The sequence below is a fragment of the Mauremys reevesii genome, linkage group 1 (assembly GCF_016161935.1).
Source record: "Mauremys reevesii isolate NIE-2019 linkage group 1, ASM1616193v1, whole genome shotgun sequence".
Classification (NCBI taxonomy): Eukaryota; Metazoa; Chordata; order Testudines; family Geoemydidae; genus Mauremys; species Mauremys reevesii.
Genome location: NC_052623.1, coordinates 350,604,987 through 350,626,023, shown reverse-complemented (window position 1 = coordinate 350,626,023; position 21,037 = coordinate 350,604,987). Strand labels below are relative to the sequence as shown.

At 40.8% G+C, this 21,037-nt stretch overlaps 1 protein-coding gene across 3 annotated transcripts in view; it reads right to left on the bottom strand.

Annotated features, from left to right (window-relative positions):
• The window catches only part of MKLN1 (muskelin 1), a 172,611-nt gene that overhangs the window by 73,033 nt on the left and 78,541 nt on the right, over window positions 1–21,037 (bottom strand). For all 3 annotated transcript variants that reach the window (XM_039519647.1, XM_039519648.1, XM_039519649.1), the window contains 3 exons: window positions 16,101–16,178; window positions 15,267–15,332; window positions 928–1,040 (listed from right to left, as the gene is read on the bottom strand). In XM_039519647.1, the coding sequence (XP_039375581.1) occupies window positions 928–1,040; window positions 15,267–15,332; window positions 16,101–16,178 (257 nt within the window). The remainder of the gene's footprint in view (window positions 1–927; window positions 1,041–15,266; window positions 15,333–16,100; window positions 16,179–21,037) is intronic.

Sequence of the window (21,037 nt, the reverse complement as noted above, 5' to 3'; positions counted from 1 at the left end):
AGCTCAAAATGGGACCAGACCCTGCCAGAACAGATACAAAACCCACAGACATATCTCCACTGCACAAAGATCAACATCCCCTCCGAACACACCTTTCAAGATCCATAGGTCCTACACATGCCTATCACAACATGTGGTGTACCTCATGCAGTCCACTAAATGCCCCAACAGCAACTATGTGGGCGAAATCAGACAGACAATCTCTACGCTCTCGAATCAACTCGCATAGGAACATGTTAAAAGACAAACACCCATCACCTCTGGGTGAACACTTTTCACAAAGCAATCACTCTATATCTGACCTTTATGTCATCCTCAAATGAAACCTGCACAACACTTTCAAAAGATAAGCCTGGGATCTTATTAAAACCATGATTTTGAACTTAAAGACTCTGGATTTACAGATGATTACAACAATCTGTAGCCTATCAACCCCCCTTTCTGTCCTGTGACTAAAGAGGTGTTAACAGGCCACATCACCTTGAATGGTCCTTTAGCATATATGCTAACTACTTATGCTAAACTATCTGTTTATTTAGCTGTGACACTTGAGTACCTTTCCCAGACCTTAACAAAAGACCTGAGTAATTGGAAAGCTTGCTTCTCTCATCAACAGCAGTTGATCCAATACAAGATATTACCTCACCCATCTTGTGTCTCTAACTTGTGGGTTATTCTGCTATTGACAAATAAAAACCTCTTCCCTCCTCTACTCTGAAAAGTATGTGTGACTGAGAAACCACTTTATTTCACATTCTCCCAATATAAGCACTTCAAAAGTCCAGAAGAACTTCAGAGCCTGAAATCTGAATCTTAATGCACGCAACACTCTAACACGGGTATTACAGAAGCATGACGAATTTTGTAACTGTAACAGAGGACACATTTAATCAGATACTAGTAATATGAATGTTTGGGGGAACTTACCTCTTTTTCAGTATCTCTAGATATACAGGTCCACTGGTTTTCCTTCACACTGTATGCCCAGAAGTCAGCCAGATCCTGAGTCCCATCCCAGCCACCAAACAAATAAACAGTTTCTATAAAAAAATGAAAGAACATACATGGATTTTAAAAAACACAAAATCAGTTAATTTGAGTGCCTTGAAGAGGCATGATCTTAAAACATACTTATGATCTACCTAGGATGAAAAGGCAGTACAAATTGATCAATTTATAAATCAGTGGACATGGAAACTGGTACTAATTTCAAGCCAGTTCCTTTCTGAATGCAATTCTCTCTCACCTGATAATTGAAGGAGCAATGGAAAGGAGGTGGTTTATCTAATAATTTAGGTTTTCAGAGTGGCTTGACGCAGTCCCCTTAGATATACAGCCAATTTTCTAGGCTATTCAAATTTTATTTATAATGTCTATCTCTATCTCAGAAGGGAGAATCAAATCCAGTATTTCACTGTAAAAGTACTGAAAAAAAGGACAAAAAAATTCAACCAATATTCATGTTCAGGGTACTGTGAATAAGTACAGCTTGTTCAACAAGGTGTTGGGATTTTGTATGGGATGTGGTGCAGGCTAATCAACTAGAACCTGAAACTGGGTTCTATTCTAAGATCTGGCAGGCTTGCTATTCGACACTGACTCAGTTACAAATGTTCTAGCTTAGTATGCCCTTTTGTAAAACAGATATGCTTCCCTGAACAGTGAGGTACTGACAATTTATGAAGTGCTCTGAGATTTTTTGACAAGTGAGGAAAGCCACTCTGTTAGTAGCAGAGCCAGAAAATTCCATGACTTCAAGTTCCAAGCCCATTCCTCCAGAGCTTGCTACCCATCAAGAGTTAAATGTCAGCGTATGAGGCATATTAAACCTATGACCCCACCAACCAATTAATAACCAACATAATGGTCTCCAACAGGTGTCCCAGGCAGTCATGCTCAGATATAACAATGTGTGTGAGAGAGAGCCTCTGCACAAAGGAGAAGTGAAAAAGAATCTCCATACTCTGATAAAAAGAGGAGTGGGAAGCATCTAGTGTACTGGCTTGGTAGCTTTGATGTCTCAGATCTTCTCAAAAGAAAATTTGATTTTAATACCAAAAAGCAAATTGATTAGTGAACTAGAGTTCAAATTTATTTTTCTCAAAATTTAAGAGTGTTTCCGGGGAATAGTAGGCATCTTTCAAAACCCTTTAAGTATTCACTTAAAGTACTACTTAAAAAATTATGCACTAGTTTACTATAACAACTGTCTGCCAACTTTCAATCCGGTACCAATTAAACAGCACAGTTAAAAATGTGATATAGAATTTAAATGGCTATTGACCCTTGTCTATAATTGTGCTAGTGGGCACCACCATGAAAAGGTTATCCTGGTTCATTAACTTTAATTACCCTTCCTCTTGGGCTCAGGGCTCCCAATGTTCCCTGCGAAGAGCAAGTCCCTTTGTGCTCATAAATTCTCACAGTTCACAAAACCCACATTACCACAAGAGCTTCATTGATAGCCGAAGAAAATAAAAGATTTGGCACAGACCACGTATCCTATTGGGTCTCTGCCAAAATGTCATGCCTGCCTATGAAGGCTTTGTTGCGCCAGTTGAAGTTTAATAGCAAACCTGAATAAATCTAATGAAAGCTAAACCTTTTTATCTACCTTAAGAAAACCTGATAAAATGAAATAATCTTGCAAGCGTTCAAAAGGAGTGAAATATCATCATAAAGTAAATGCCAACTGTAAGCACCTCAGTGCTTACAAGCGGCAATGAAGAGATAAATGTACACAATGTCAAATTTGCTTTTATTCTTACTGCATAACTACATTCCAGCTCAGCGATAAAGGCTCCATCATTACCCAGTCCAGAATGACTGACATTCCTTCCCTTTCTACTGGCTTTTTAGCAGATGCACAAAATAAAACCAAACATCTTTTATTATTTATTGTATTGCCAGCACAATTTATGTACTGTAATTTATTTATTAGAGGATTTTTTTTAGAAGGACAGTGGTGTTTCCAAATACAAATTTATCTGCCGCCAAGAGATTCATGGGTTTTTTTTTTTTTTTTAAATGGGTTTCTTCTAATGTTTGCAACTATTCTTCCAAGGCTTAAGTAACATGTATTTCTATCCTTCACCACAAATCCAAAGTAACTCAATTTTGCAGCAACAGTTTCACTTCCTAGTCCCCTTTATATATGTGCACTATTCCACCATCAAATTGGGTATCTGTGACATCCTCCATGATGTTCGGCTTGCCATTAAGTCATCAACTTTTATTACATTCACAGTCTCTGCCATACTGCATTTCTCTCTGTTCACATCATAACAAAATACCACAATATTTCTAATACCACAGTGTGTTAACAGTTGGTAAATGATGATTATGCTGCATTGGCTGTTCAGAGCAATCACAGTATCTGTTTTCCCCAACTACATTTACACATACAGCTACTACGCCTATGATTGCAGTGAAAACATTTCAACAGGATCCAAGACTTGAGAGAGACGACAAGTCTGATGAATGGATTTGGAGTAGTCTGATGGCGATACTGACCCTCTTAGTCTTGGCTTAGGCAACATGTACTTATAGGTAAAGAGGATGCACTTTGAAACTTTCAGTTTACCTCTAGAAAACACAATACTAGTATCCCCCATTTTAAGTAAATGGACTAGCTAGTCAAGACGGGGATCACACGCTCCTCTGGGTATGTCTACACTACGAAATTAGGTTGATTTTATAGAAGTCGATTTTTAGAAATCAATTTTACAGTCAATTGCATACGTCCACACTAAGCACATTAACTCGGTGGAGTGCATCCTCACTATCGTGGCTAGCATCGACTTCCAGAGCGGTGCACTGTGGGTAGCTATTCCACAGTTCCCGTAGTCTCCGCCGCCCATTGGAATTCTGGGTTAAGCTCCCAATGTCTGATGGGGCAAAAACATTGTTGCAGGTGGTTTTGGGTACATGTTGTCAGTCGCCCCTCCCTCCATGAAAGCAACAGCAGACAATTGTTTTGTGCCTTTATTCCTGGGTTATCCGTGCAGATGCCATAGCACAGCAAGCATGGAGCCCACTCAGCTCACCGCTGCTGTTTCAAGCTGGAGGCTTTTGCCTCAGGCTGCTCTCCCAGCTGGCAGCACCGCGCAGTCGCACCTACCCCAGCCTACCCCTTGCTCCCATGGCTCATGAAGGCTGGACAGTAGTAAGGAGCAGTTCAACTATCAGCTAAGCAAGTGCAGAATGGTGGTAGAATGTGCCTTTGGATATTTAAAAGCTTGCTGGCGCTGTTGGTCAGACCTCAGCGCAACCAACATTCCCATTGTTATTGCTGTTTGCTGTGTGCTCCATAATATCTGAGAGAGTAAGGGGGAGACGTTTAAGGCAGGGTGGGAGGTTGAAGCAAATCGCCTGGCATCCAATTTCGAGCAGCCAGACACCAGGGCAATTAGAAGAGCACAGCAAGGCACGCTGCACATCAGAGAGGCTTTGAAAACAAGTTTTATGACTGGCCAGGCTTCAGTGTGACAGTTGTGTGCATTTCTCCTGGATGCAAACCCACCCCTCTGTTGATTTTAATTCCCTGTAAGCCAACCACCCTCCCCCCTTCAAAATGAAGTAATTATTGTTTTGAATCCATGCATTCTTTCTTTATTAATTTTAAAAAATGAGATAACAGACAAGGTAGCCCGGGTGGGGTGGGAGAGGAGGGAAGGACAAGGTCACATTGCTTATTGAAGCCACACTAAAAATCAAACTGTTTGAATGACAGCCTTCTGTTGCTTGGCCATCCTCTGGAGTGGAGTGCCATGGCTGGGTGCCCAGAGCCTCCCCCCGCGTTCTTGGGCATCTGGGTGAAGAGGCTATGGAACATGGGGAGGAGGGCAGGCGGTTATACAGTGGATGCAGCAGGGGTCTGTGCTCTTGACCGCTTTCCTCCAGCTCCAAGAGATGCTTCATCATGTCCGTTTGTTCCCCCATTAGCCTCAGCATCGCGCTCACTTAATTCTTTCCTGGCCTCTGCCACTGAATGCCTCCATGCATTAAGCTGTGCCCTATCAATATGGAAGGACTGCATGAGCTTGGAAAACACGTCATCACGAGTGTGGTTTTTTTCGCCTTCTAATCTGTGATAACCTCAGGGACGGAGATGATATGGGGAGCGTAGAAACATTCTACGCTCTACGATTCTGGGGGGGACTGCATGGTCACCTGTGCTGCTGAGTGCTGCTAAGTTCGCTACACTGACCAAACAGGAAATGAAATTCAAAAGTTCCCGGGGCTTTTCCTGTGTACCTGGCTAGTGCATCAGAGTTCAAAGTGCTGTCCAGAGCGGTCACAATGGAGCACTCTCCCTTAGGCCAATACCGTCGATTTGCAGCGGCACTACCCCAAATTCAACCCAGCAAGGTCAATTTTAGCGCTACTCCCCTCATTGGGGAGGAGTACAGAAGTCGATTTTAAGAGCCCTTTAGGTTGATGGAACAGGGTTGGTTGTGTGGACGCAGTCATTTTTAAATCGATCTAACGTGACTAAATTCGACCTAACCCTGTAGTGTAGACCAGGCTAAGTGTTTGAAGACTGTCTAATGCAATGAGGCTCCAATGCCAATGGACACCTCTCGGTAATCTAGTCAATTTAACATTAAAACGGCAAAAAAGGTAACGTGTCCCCTACAAGAACAAAAAGGTAAAAGGAAGCTTCACGTGCAGCCATTGTAGGGAAACAATTCTATCTCACAATGATTTGTGAGACAGAGGGAGAGAAGATAAAATTGATCCATTCCCAGTGGTGCTATTCTGATAATACAAGTTACAATACAGAAGTGCAGGGAGTGGCAAACCTCATTTTCACTCAATTCTTCAGATATTTAAGATTCAATTGAGAGTCAGACAGTATTCCAGGATAAGGTCTGCAAGTCTGATGCAGCATTTCAACCTCTGTGTCCAGAAAGGCTCACTGGCAGCCTTATCATTCTGTCTGACATGATTAAAGATCACTAAAAGTCTTAATTCTAAGATGGTACAAAAGAGTTAAAACTACATATAAGAATAGGAACAAACTCGTCCCAGGCAAGGAACCCTACATTCTCACTTGCTCCCTCAGAACTCTCAAGCAGACCAAATAAACACATAAAATAGCAAATGTCCAAGTTAAAGCTGCAAAGGAGCAAGGCAACTCTTCAAGGTTGCGTGCTGCTTCCATTAGGCTGCTTTTCTAAATATCAAATATCTGTACTCTGATCAAGACGAGTTTTGCATGCAAAAGACGGGAGAGGAAACGTCTGTGTATCTGAGTTAAACAAAAGACTGATGGAATATCAGCTTGTATAGTAGATATTTTTCTACCATGCATCTGAGATGTGAACAATCCTTATTTTTAGTACTATGGTAACACCAAAAATGTGCTAGACACTGCACAGGGAAATGATCTGTGCCTCACAGATTATAATCTAAAGACTAAAAACAAACAGGGGAGAAAGCAGTAATGTCTTATTCTTTGTGCTCCCATGTCTGTAACCACCTACTGTCTCGTCTTATACTTAGATTGTAAGCTCTCTGGGAAAGGGGCCATCATTTTTCCCCTCTGTGCCTGTACAGCACAATGGGGCCCTGCCATGACTGTGGTGCTCCCACAACACAAATATAACAACGACATACAAGTAAAGTGATCAGAGAGAAGGTAAACAAACCAAATTAGATTTTTTTTCTTTTAAAATGTCATTTCTTGCAGGCATTGCAATGGGTACTGGAGGACAGATCTGAATGGAGAGGGCAGTGGCCTGGCATGTCAAGGTAATTATATTGTAGTAGCACCCCAAGAGCTCAATCAAGATCAGGATTCCACTGTGCTACATATTGTAAAAATATACAGGAAAAGACTCTCCCTGCGCCCAATAATATGTATTAGAGGTAATGCTGCATCACTCTCCAGCTTCCCACTCAACTCCTCCTTTCCCACTCACGGTCCAAATTTGGAATTTCTCCTCCCAAATCAACCAGTGAACATTTGCAAGAGGCTATAGCACTGTTACATCCATCCAAAGCCCTTGTCAGCTATAATTTGGAGGTCAGAATTCCCTACTGTTTTTGCCATGCCCAAAACTCAAAATTAAAGTATTTTTTTAGAAAAACTATATTCAAGAGCACTTCTAAATTGCTTATTCTGGCAAAAAAGCAGTCCCTAAGAGGCCTACTCTGCTCTCCCCTTACTCTCAATACTGTTGCTATCATCAACAACCCCCCTTTCCCCAAGAGTGAAAGAAGCTGCACTACTCTGTCCATCCTTTACCACCATGCCTCAACCTAGATACTGCTTACCAACTCCTCTCTAAGCTTCCCTTTTTCAGAAGAGAATTTAGTAACCCTCTCCCATCACGTGCTACACAACAAATCAGTCAGATTGCCTATCTCCAGAGAACTTGTGCATTTACGCAGCCATTTTCATGTCACTATTAGTCTGCACAAAAGATTACACTCCTCACTGATAGTGTAAATCGAGGGCAATGTAACTAAATCTCATACTAAGACGACTTCGGGTAAAATTTTCAAAAGTTGCTTTAAGTCGCTCAGAAATCTAAATCACACTGAATCAATGCGATTTAGGCACTTTAGAAAATTTTACCTTTTTTATTTTACAATATACTGCAGTGCATTTAATAGCACTGGTACATTATGAAGCACAGATCAAATTAAAATTGAACTAGACTTGTCAAAACAAACACTGTAATGAGTTACCCTTGCTCTTTCATTAAATTTGTCACTTAGAATCATAGAATCTCAGGGTTGGAAGGGACCTCAGGAGGTTAAACATGGCTTCTCAGACAGTTTGAATTACCTAGATTCTACCGTACTGAAGAGCAGTCACTAGGTTCACTCATACATCCTAAGATACCAATGAAGTGGTTCCTGCTCCCCCAGTTCTCTCAATATGCTTACCAACTTTTCAATAGGGTAGGCTAATATAAGCTACCCCAGGTAAATACTTAAACAACTGACAACTAGGGGGAGGGGGAAGATTAATGTTTAGTCATATTAATTGTGTTACAGTAATGGAACCAAATGACATGCAAACGGTGCTTCTCCCAATACCTTTGATTATACCAGGGGTTCTCAGACTTTTGTACTGGTGACCCCTTTCACAAAGCAAGCCTCTGATTGTGACCCCCTTAAATATATAAACAAGTGTTTTTAATGCATAACACCATTATAAATGCTAGAGGCAAAGCAGGGGTTGGGGTGGAGGGTGACAGCTCGCGACCCCCCATGTAATAACCTCGTGACCCCCTGAGGGGTCCCAACCCCCAGTTTGAGAACCCCTGGATTATACCTTGTGCTCCCTTCTTTCCCCTCAACCAAGTAAACTCATGTCTTATTCTCAGCTTTCAGGTAAGCGTCCTGAGACGGAAGCGCTTTTATTTGAGTAAAATCAGCATTTTCTTTCCTTCTTTTCTCAACTTAAGCCTCTCATCTGCCTCCACCGTCCCTACGCCAACCTTGGTGTCATCCTCTGCTACATTTCCTGTAATGCCTTTGTCTGAATCTGACTCACCATCTCTCTGCAGCATTGTCCATGTGTACTGCTGCCTTGATTCCACCTCTGCTGAAACCTTTAACTAGGCCTTCATCTATGGTCAGCTGACTATCACAACTCCCTTTCCATTAACCTTCCCGCTGCTTAGCTACCTAGTGTAATTTGCCTACCTTCTCCAGTATAAAATTGTGGGCCTTCCTGGAGGCTAGCTTGGCTTCATTCCCATGAGAAACAACGGGAGGTGGTATCCATTTTCAAAGAGAGCAGTTCTTTGTGGAATTCCGTGAAGGAGACTGTTCATCTGCTTCTCCATAAAGGAGACGCGTTCACTCATAACACCGGGGGTGGGGGTGGGGGGGTGGAATCACCATTAATCCAAATGTAGCCTATGCATGAGATTTTAGTGAGCTTTAGCTATGCAATGTCAGCAGTCAGTTTTATTTAATTGAGATCGTTAGGAATAAAAGTACAGTGATACACAGATAAAATTAATTAAAAATATTTCCATTGTGAAATGTAACTTTAAACCAGTTAATGAATTTACTTGTAAATTATCAGAACATTCATTCTGTACTCAAGAAGCAAGTGCTGTAATTTGGGGGACACTACAACGTATGCTTCATATATAAAATGATTGAATCCCTGCTTCTAGTGCAAAACTCAACTCAACCTTAACTATGGGACTGCAAGGAATGATTCCATAACAAAATGTGCATTGTATTCCTGTCAAAGACACGCTGTTATTCCTTAAAACCTATGTTTGGCATCCTGACATTAAGTAGCAGAATTCATCCGCAATAAATATATATATTTTTTCTGTTTCTATGCTGAACCTGCCTCTCATTTGCTCAATAAAATGGCCTGACAAAGCATGATTACATCATTTTGATAAAGATACCAGCAGTAGATGTCTGAATCCTCTTACAAAATGCATCAAGGCAATGACTCTGCTACTTGCAGCTCTGTTCAGCTGGGAATACAGCACTGAAATCAAAGCCTGCACTCCTCTGTTTAGGTATTTTGCCAGAATCTACATAAGTAAGAAGGTATTGTAGTTCTGTTACAGAACTAGGCAGAGCACTTACCTCTAATGTCCTTGGGTGATGACCCATGTTTCCTTATATTAGAGCTTCCAAAATGCAGTCATAACTTTCTTCCCCTAAAAGGTACAGAAAACTGTCCTGCCTCCCATATAAAGAGTGATTTAAAAATAGGTCCATCTTACAGAAAAAATGAAAATGGACATTTTAATCTGTATGCACCTGTGGATGTATAAAGTTATTGTCCCTGATCTAAGTCGGGCATGGCCTGGTTAATGAATATACTTCTGTGCAAATATATTAAGAGTGTTCTGCTCAGGGCCGGCTCTAGGCATCAGCAAAGGAAGCACGTGCTTGGGACGGCACATTTTAAGGGCAGCATTCCGGCCAATCTTGGGGCAGCCGGTCTCAGGGCTGGCTCTAACGTTTTTGCTGCCCCAAGAAAAAAAAAAAAAAAAAAGATGTAGCATTAGAGCAGTCCAACTAGTTTTAAAAACATTTTTAATATCATTTGATTACCTTAAAGGAGAGGTAACCTAGTAACCCACAGAATCTTTAATTAACATATTAATGTATTTATCCCCTTTCATCTCCACCCACAAAAAAAAAAGTCTATTCCCAGAAATATTTATAAGAGGGCAGAGTTAGTGTTGACTTGTCCTGCATGACTAAATTGTTAGAAGCAACATACCGACATCATACTTGTCCCAACAGAGTAACATAAGCTTTGGTATTCTATTTTAAGCCTGCGGACAGTGATGTCTTTCACTTTTGCTGGCTCATTTTTATTGGAAACTAAGCAAGAGCAGAATTGTATATAAGCTACAAAATACAGTTGAAAGCAGCACAGGTTAGGCCTGGGCATCAGGGAATAGGGGTTTGTTCCTGACACTGACTTACTGTGACACATGGAGAAGTCACTTAACCTTTCCCTACCTCACTTTTCACAGATGGTAATGAGGATAATGCCAATCTTTGAAAGTCACTTAGATCCAGTGTTTTGAAGAGTGCTAAGCGCAAATTATTATCCCCTCTCATCCCCAGGATCTATGTGATAACAGTTCAGCAAGTGAGGCAAGACGTATGTTCCTTTTTTTCCTTTTTCCTTTAACATTAGGCATGCGTGAAGCTGCCTAGAGAGACTAGCTTCAGTTTGTAAAATACACCCCAAAGCCATGCCTAGCCAAATCCCCACACCTTTGATAAATGGGCCCAAGCACAAAAGGAAGCTTGAGCAGCCATTAGTACAAGCAGCAGGTTTTACAACACAAACAGTATCAGCAACCTTCCTGGCCTTCTCATGAGCCAAATTAAATACCAGAAACACCCAGAACTTCCTCATGAGCAAAACCACCACCACATAAAACATACTGACTTCGCAGGCCCAAGCAGGCCCTGAAGCAAAACTGAGTACAGCCTCCCAAGAAGCCTACAGGGAATCTCTTCTCCAGAGCTGTAAGAATGATCCAAAGTTACCCTCTGTCACTAGAGGGCATAAAGCTTGGCGGTGAAATTGACTAAAAGAATGGGAGGAAGTCCAGTTCTCCCTGAAAACAAAGTACACCAGTTTAAGAAACTGGAAGACTGACTCCGTTTCCCTGCCTTATTTAACATCAGAATGATCATAGGTCAAAGCCTGAGCTAGTCAGCTTGCTCTGAGTAAGGGAGGAAGAATCACACTTACCAATGCATTCATTCCAAAAATGTTTAATACATTTCATGTCAAAATGCATCTATCCCTCTTACTTCTATCAGCATCACTCCTGCTGCTTTGAAATAAGCACCCGATCTTGAAAAACTATATTCTATAGCCACTAGAGTGCGCTTCACAGCTTTCATTTCACATGGTAGTGCTCCTCTCAACACAATCTCTAACAAGGAAAATTTATCCTCATAGATCTTCCTCAGATTCTTCTACCTCTCTCCGAGAAGAATGTTTGCCAGCCTCATACAAATGGAGTACTTCCTCTCTGGGGCAATAATTATATATTGAGTGACAAAGGTTTAGAACTTTAATCAAACCAGGAAACCATAATGGTGAAGCAGCAAGTTATTTTTACGACTGTCAAGTGATTAAAAAAATCAATCATGATTAATTGCACTAACAATAATAGAATACCATTTATTTAAATATTTTTGGATGTTTTCTACATTTTCAAATATACTGTTTTCAATTAAAACACAATATAAAGTATACAGTGCTCACTTTATTTTTTATTACAAATATTTACACTGTAAAAAACCCAACAGAAATCGTATTTTTCAATTCACCTAATCCAAGTACTGTAGTGTAATCTCTATCATGAAAGTTCAATTTACAAATGTAGAATTATGTACAAAAAACTGCATTCAAAAATAAAATGTAAAATTTTAGAGCCAGGAAGTCCACTCAGTCCTACTTCTTGTTAAGCCAAATCGCTCAGACAAAGACGTTTGCTTACATTTGCAGGAGATAATACTGCACAGTTCTTCTTTAGTGTCACCTGACCAGGGCCGCTTCCAGCCCTGGTCAAGTGGCAAAGAAAAAAAAACAAACGGATTGAGCTGCCGCCAAAGAGGAAGAGACAGAGTGAAGGACCTGCCGGCGAATTGCCACTGAAGACTAAAGTGGAGCGTTGGGCTGCTGCCGAAGACCCCGACATGCCGCTCCAGGCACCTGCCTCCTTCGCTGGTGCCTGGAGCCAGCCCTGCACCTGACAGTGAGAACCAGCATTCTCATGGCACTGTTGTAGTCGGAGTTGCAAGATATTTATGTGCCAGATGCACTAAAGAGTCATATGTCCCTTCATGCTTCAACCACCATTCCAGGGGACAAGCATCCATGCTGATGACTGGTTCTGCTCTATAAGAATCCAAAGCAGTATGGACTGACATGTTCATTTTCATTATCTGAGTCAGATGCCACCAGCAGAAGGTTGATTTTCTTTTTTGGTGGTTTGGGTTCTGTAGTTTCCGCAATGGAGTGTTGCTCTTTTATAACTTCTGAAAACATGCTCTACACCTCCTCCCTCTCAGATTTTGGATGGCACTTCAGATTCTTAAACCTTGGGTCGAGTGCTGTAGCTATCTCTAGAACTCTCACATTGGTACCTTCTTGGCGTTTTGTGAAATCTACAGTGAAAGTGTTCTTAAAATGAACAAGATGTGCTGGGTCATCATGCGAGACTGCTATAACATGAAATATATGGCAGAATGCAGGTAAAACAGAGCAGGGGACATACAATTCTCCCCCAAGTAGTTCAATCACAAATTTAATTAACGCATTGTTTTTTAAACAAGTGTCATCAGCGTGAAAGCATGTCCTCCAGAATGATGGCCAAAACATGAAGGGGCATACGAATGTTTAGCATATCTGGCACGGAAATACCTTGCAATGTTGGCTACAAAAATGCCATGCAAATGCCTGTTTTCACTTTCTGGTGACATTGTAAATAAGAAGAGGGCAGCTTTATCTCCTGTAAATGTAAACAAACTTGTTTGCCTTCGTGATTGGCTAAACAAGAAGTGGGACTGAGTGGGCTTATAGGCTCTGAAGTTTTACACCGTGTTGTTTTTCAGTGCAGTTATGTAACAAAAACAAAAATCTACATTTGTAAGTTGTACTTTCACAACAAAAAGATTGCACTATAGTACTTGTATGAGGTGAATTGAAGAATGCTATTTCTTTTCACTTTTACAGTGCAAATATTTATAATAAAAATAATGCACTTATTTCAAATAATACACAGAATACAATATATATGAAAATGTAGAAAAACATCCAAAATATTTAATAAATGTCAATTGGTATTTTATTGCTTAAGAGTGCAATTAAAACTGATTAATCACAACTATTTTTTTTAATTAATCACAAGTTAACTGCAATTAATCGACAGCCCGGGTTATTTTTAAACATTCTGTCCTCATGCCCATGCACCTTAACTTGTTACAGCCTTCAACTCCCTATCTATACACCCACAACCAATAAAGCCACCCTGAGCTCCCCCAAATTTTCAATAATAATCCCACATTCCTCCTTGCCCCTCAAGGGGTATCACACTGTAGCTGGGGTATGATTTGCAGCTTGCACGGACATACCCACGGTACCTTTAATCTAGCTAGCCTGCTAAAAATAGTAGTGAGGATGCAGCAGGCAGCATAGGCTTCAGTGCAGGCAGCACAAGTGAGTACCTACCCAGAGGGATGAAACAGGCTTGTGCAGCCTGCACTGCCATATCCTCACTGCTATTTTTCACAAGATGGCTAGATTAAAGCTAGTGCACGCACACAAGCTCCAAATTGCAGCCCAACCTGTGGTACAGATGTACCCAAAGGCTTGGCACTTGCCCCTCTCTCCCCACTAACTGTAAGTCACCTTTATTACATTGTATTAATCGTCTGGGTTAGATGGGGAAAGGGTTAGAAACCACGTTTGTTAGGAGTATTTAAATAAGGAGTTGAGGGCAACACAAAGTCTTCTGACTGGTAACAGCAAGGTTAACCAGCAATTGGAGATAGTGTATGTTATGACATATCAACCTATCAAGATATGGTCAATCAAAACCTTGACCATCCTACTTGTATCCCCCTTTCCTTTATCTTTTGACAGACTAAGTTCGTTGGGGCAGGGACTGTACCATTCTTGTGTGTTTACACAGAACCTAACACTTTTTCCCTCCATAGCAGTGCGCACACAGTAGCTACAGGGTAGGGATTTGTATATTTATTACTATTAGACAGCCACAGTGAAAAGGTTGTTAAAAGGAGGAGGGAGAAAAATTGTTCTTAACCTCTGAGGATAGGACAAGAAGCAATGTTAAATTGCAAGTTTAGAATGGACATTAGGAAGTTATTCCTAACTGTCAGGGTGGCTAAGCACTAGAATAAATTGCCTAGAGAGACTGTGGAATCTCCATCATTGCAGATTTTTAAGAGTAGGTTAGACAAACAACCATCAGGGATGGTCTAGATAATACTTAGCCCTGCCATGAGTGCAAGGGACTGGACTAGATGACCTCTCGAGGTCCCTTCCAGTTCTATGATTAGGCAAGTGGGTTTGGGGATTTCCTCTAACGCTTCCCATTCTCCATCCATTGTACTGTAGTTTAAATAAATTACCTAAAAAATTGAAACCAGCATGATTATACTGCATATTTTATTTGTCAAAATAATGCAGAATTTTAAAATGTTGTGCATAGTTTTTAATTTTTTGGTGCAGAATTCCCCCAGGAGTAAGTTCTTAGAAAAGTGGCGCTCATAGCACATGGCCAATCATTTTAAGACGAAGAACGGTTTAGTTTTAAAGATCCCCAGGCCCCTTTCTCAGGAAAAAGCCCTGGCTCTTAATCAGAAGGTTTCTAGGTTATCAATGTGAGTTAGGGACCAGTAACACTTGGCTGAGATTGCTTCCAGCCTTCAGACCTGCAGCAGATAGGGGCGGAAAGGGCACCCGTAACACACCCTCTCCCAACCAAAAGATCAGATCACCTACAGAAGAAGTCACTCCTGCATCACCAAAACAAGCAGCCTAAAATCTAGAAAAGTGGGCTAGGACTCCACAGAGGGAAAGCAGAACAACAATCTAGATGCACTAAGAGCAGAGTTTTGTACCAACACTAATAGAAAAAAGAATACACAAAGGAACTAAATATGTTTGCATATTTATAGCTGAGCTGGTACCAGCTCAATATAATTAAGTCCCAAAATAAAAATAGGACAGAACTTTCTTCTTAAAGAATAAAATGACCATTCACCTGTCTGTACATCAATGACCATCTGATGGCCTCCTCTCATTCCTGGTCTGCTGTCCTCTCCATCACCTTGTTAAAGACAACGGAAAGATTTTCTATTATACATGATTCTCTAAAAAAAATGTAATTCATTCATTCATGCCATATAAGCTGAGCAGAGGCAGCACAACTTAAATAGCCCAGAGTTCTTCAAACATTCAAAATATACATAGCAATTATCTGGAGAACAGCATGTTTATACTCAATGCAACCAAGATTTTTTTTTTTATTGTCCAATTGCTTTTTGTATCTATCTTCCAGAGAAAAATCATTGTCATGTGTAAATTAGTGAACACAATGCTCTCCATCAGTACAGGGAGTGTCTTGCAAGAGGAGACCTTAACAGTCCCTGGATGTGAAAACACATCCTCAGGTCCATAAAAACTGAGCTTGAACCAACCTTTGCAGCCCCAACAGTGGGGACAGCCAAAGGCTAATTCAGCTCCCAGCATGGTAAAAAGCAGCCCCAGAATTGCTTGAAGACAAGTCAGCTGGAATGGCACCTTAAATGATATTCCACCACCCCAGAAAAGCCATCTTGTATAACTTTTGATTTAAAGCTATTGTTCTGTGAACGGTTCCTTATTGAACCTTCATGTACATTATTTTAGTATCTGAAGATAAATGCATTGTGCCAGAGTGAAAAGTAAATGACATCAGCTGCACCTGTAAAAAGCAAGACTAAGCTGTCTTATAGCCTCCCTTTTATCACCTTCATGCACTGTATCCACCAACTACTATAGTGGCAATTACCAATGCATGGGTAACTTTAAAAAGTGTTTCCATTCAGACTCTTACCTTTGGTACTTTTGGGGATAATCTGACCCCAACGCGGTTTGTATTCCTGCTGACTGATGTACTGATTGAACAAGCCATCTGCAAACACAGAAAAACCAACTTATTGCTGCATGTAATGTTTGCACTTACATTATGCTGTAGCAGAACATTTTCAGATTAAAATAAGATGCTCTCATTCAAACCTAAGTACTACTCTAGAGCTCTCTTTGAACTGTCATATGCATGACAGTTATGAATAACATTTTCATAAGTCATACCTTATTCAATTTGTATTTTGACAAAATAAGAGTAAACATTAGTCACTATATCAATCAAGAATCAACCTGGCTTGACTGCCATGTCATGCCAGTTATCCATAAATCTCTAGCGTGACATGTTTTAATTAAGAATGGGTTCCTATTTCCATTATTTAAACAAGGGAGGAAGTTGCAAGTGCTTATAAATTCAGCCATTTTAGCTCATGTTGAGCTGAAACTGGGTCAGATGGCGTCTCCAGAGCTTCATCTAGGAGAAAAAGGTGAAAGCAGACAGTTGTAAATGCTGAGAAGAAACAGGCACTGGATCAAAACAGAAAAGTAAATTAGTCTTAAATCCCATCTCTCTACTCAGTTTACCCGAGAGTGTTTTTGTGTTGGTGGCCCCTTTTTTGGGGAGGGGGGGGAGAAGAGGAGGGGGCAGAGATGCAAAAAGGGGACCAGGCTGTTGGGGTCCCTGATAAAGCAGATTTGTACAGAGTATATATATATATATATATATATATATATACACACACACACACACACACACACACACACTTCCTGAACCACACGATGAAGTTTATAAATCTAAACAAAAAAACTAACACCCGCTTGTTCGTTGAGAGTGTGAGTGAGCGTGAAGACTGTCAGTCCTAGGAAGAGGGTGATTACTTTTCCCCATTCAGGAGCCCAGGCATTTGGGGGTAAGGCAGGGACTTTAAAAGTTATGAACTTAGTTGATAGACGTCCACTTCCTAAAAATACAGCTGCAAATTCAGAAGCGTATTACCCCAGATGCCTCTAAGTGGAAAAAGTTAAAATCAAAACTGTATAAGCTCTAAATTACATGTAGTACATGATGAACTTTCTCCACATCATATTTTTAATTTTCTTCTGGTCTTCATTTGTCAGGACTGAGATCTAGGTTTAATTAAAGGCTTAATTCTGTAAGTCAATGAGTGCTTCCTGGAAGAGGCTGAGCAAAAGGTTCTTAAGTCTGGTCTCCCCAACCAGTACACATCATTTACAAACTCAAACAAGAGTTACGTTGGTCAATTCTGGCTATAAAACTTTCAAAAGTTTTCAGGCATTTTGATTCGCTCCAGAGATAGAACATATACTGTGCATGTGTTTGACACTAGTAAAAAATTCCACGTTAACAGTCCCATTTTACTAGCCACAAACTGGTAGGAAAAAAATAAATCATTCTTTTATGGAACATTAGGATGGTTTGGTCTTCAAGAAAGGAGCTTAACAGCAACATCAATCCCTTTGGCAGTGAACACATAATTGGACACACAAAACAAGAGGGTGAATTGCACCATATGACCTGAAAAAGGGTGGTTTAACCTCTCTCCCATACTCAACACCCACGGGCTGCACTTGTCAAGACAGAACACTTCTCCCCTGCTGCGCCTTCAGCTTCTTTTAATAATGCTTCTTTTCTTCCATGGGACACTGGTTTGGAGATATTCCAGCTCTCTTCCCAGAAATGTTTCTTTCAGCTGGGAGCAGTTCCACATTCATTCTACTTGCGCTATAAATCAGCAGGGGCTTGTTTTGGAAGCTGAACCACTCACTAGTGGTTTGGCACATAGGAAGAAGGGGGCCTAGGTGGATTTCCTTCTGGGTATCTGATCTATTCTAGTACCTTGCTCATAGTTCTTGTTTTATCAGCTAAGCTGACCTGACATGTTTGAAGAAAGAGACAACGTACTGCATAGGCCCGGTGGAGGATCAGACCTAGGTCAGATTAGGTTTTTATCAACTGTTTCCAATGAAACAGTAACAGTGGTTTAGAATGATATTTTCAACTCCATCGCAGAAACAATTTTAAGAGCACTTAGTTTTAAAGGAAAAATCAGATTCCAGAGCCCATGAGGCCTTTCACACAGGCCAATGTCCACGTCTACTCTACAATTATGTCCAAAGAAGATGATTCATTATGTATCATTATCTATTAACTCCTTTACACCTACACTGTGATGCATTTTGCTTATAGTAACATCCAACTCCTAGAGATTACAAGTTATTCATCAGTGAAGTACAATTTACTAATATTAGAGACTTTATTTGGAAGCCAGTTCAATGTTATGTAGCAAGAGATTTTACAGAATAACTGAATGAAGGGAGTATGCATGGCTTAGTATTACACTGCAGTTTTGAGGGGTGTCTGAAACTTCCAGGAAGATTCAACCATTCCCTTCTTATACACCCTAAGCACTTTGAGCACAGTCAACAAATATGATAAGACTTCTGGCTAGTGACTTAGTGGATGATCAAACATCAGATACTGACATGAACAAACAGCCAGATGGAGCACCTCCTTGAAAAAAAGTGAAACCAGAACACTACTTGTAGCTTGCACACAGAAATCTAATCTGTAAGTACGTTTTGCAGTAGTTTCATGCAGTTCCATTAAGTAACTTGGATTCTTCATTTGCTGTACAGGAATATTAACCAGACTTGTCTGTCAGAGCGTAGGCTGTCTGGAAGATGCAGGAATGAATCCAAATGTGAGGTATGAGCTACATCTGAGAAGCAACTGAGATTTAGGGAACCTTTTAGTTCTGAGAGGAAGTCAGCCAGTTGCCAGAGTTTCAATATGCCCATTTTCTGAGCATAATGCGCATGAGGAAGTCCTAAGAATCTGTGGGAAGAGTGTGACTGCCTGCCAAAAAGTTCTCAAAAGAAATTATCTAGTGAGGTAGGGTGGAAGGCATCAGTGTTCAGCACTAGCAATACAAAAATCTACTTCTACTTCCACTAATCTTCATTCTCATCCATGCAGACCCATTCTTCCCGTCTAATACGGTGACGACCTGCAAGAGGTATGGCATGTCATATTTTTAAACCCAGCATTACAAATATTTGCCCCCTTTTTTAAGTCAATTGATGCTAAACTAACTCTGTGTGGCATCCCTGTTAAAGAAAAATGAAGTGGTGAAATGAGGTTAAGGCCATGAACCTCAAGATCAGCATGAGGTCAAAAGTTCATATGCCCAGGTTTAAGCTATGTAATGGCCAGGAGAGTTCAGAGTCTCTGAAGGCCTTCAAAGTTAACTGGGCATTTGTATACATTTCTCTTTAAATGTACGTTTGCACAGCACAGGAAGTATGCACAACACTATACTGACCAAAACAAAACTTATTTGAAAAGCTAATACACAGGACAAGAGTTCAGGAATGAAAAAGCCCCAAACTCTGCATAAGAAATTATTGTAGAAAGGTTTCACAAAAGTTTTAAGCAGTGAACCTGAGGAGAGTGAGGTGTACGAGAAGGCATTTCAAACACAGAAGACAGCATAATAGAGTAAAAGAGCATGTTGAGCAGGTGGTGAAGGAAGTCCAGAATGAAACATGGCAGACCAGAAGGAAGATGTTTGGCCCTGAAGGCCAATGAAAGGAAGGATAGTCCAGTGGTTCAGGACACTAGCCTGGGACTCTGGAAGTACAGATTCAATTCCCTGCTCTGCCACAGATTTCCTGTGACCTCAGGCAAGTCACTTAATGTGACTCAGGATAATACTACTTCCCTACTTCATAGGGATGTTGTGAGGATAACAACACACAAGTAATGCAGCTACACGAAGAAGGAAAGCTAGATGGAAAGATGGGTGAAAAGTAGGATTAAGGAGCAGCAACCTAATGTGAAAGCCAGGGGAAGCCAGCAAAGGGGTTCAGGGGTAATGTGGTCAAAGCAACAGAAGGGGAAGCAGTAAAGGATAAGCCGGGAGTAATGCAAGTTACACGAACCCAGGAGCTTCAGTTAGCCAGATATTGGATAATAGGATTATATTGTAAAAGTATTGGTATCAGATTTAGAATACTCCTTCAGAATCAGTGACAGAACGTAGAATAGCATGTGTAAATAAAAATTCATGCTAAGTCATTCAAATAGATTGCTAGTGAAAGGAATAGCTCACTCTATAGTTATAATAAACTGGGACAAGAACAAAGGATGCAATGCCACAAAATGCTTAATATTGCAGGTATCAAGTTAACTACAGCTATGTCTACACTACCACTTATGCTGGTATAACTTATGTCGCTTGGAGTGTGAATCAGCCACCCTGTGAGCAACATAGTTACACTGACCTAAGTGCGGGTGTGGACAGTGCTAAATCAGTGGGAGAACTTCTCCCATTGATGTAGCTACCATCACTCGTTGGGAATGGATTAATTAAATTTACAGGAAAGCTCTCTCTCATCAGCTTAGAGCAGGTACACTAGAGAGCTTACAGCGGCACAGCTGCATCAGTGCAGCTACGCCACTAAGCTCTCCAGCGTAGCCATAGCCTAACACCAGGTATAGACCAGAAACGTTTGCTAACGTCAGTTTACAAAGTCCTTTTTTATTTTAAGCAAATTTCTGTATTGGTAAAAGCTCTAGTGTAGACGCAATTATACCAACATGAAAGTGCTTTTCCCAGATTAGTTTATTTCACTCAAGGAACCAGTATACACTACGTCCACTAGGAGCATTTGCCAGTATTGCTATAACAGCAAACCTCTTCTAGTGTAGACCTGGCCTAGAGCTAGACGGCCAGAGTATTTTTGCACATTGCATACGTGCAACTGAAGCAAGCAATCAATTGTTCAAGGCCATTGCTCTATGCCAAGAGATGTCAGCAGCCAATGCAAACCTGACATTTAAAACTGTGTCAGGAACTAGGCATGTTGACTGTTCATCACAAAAAA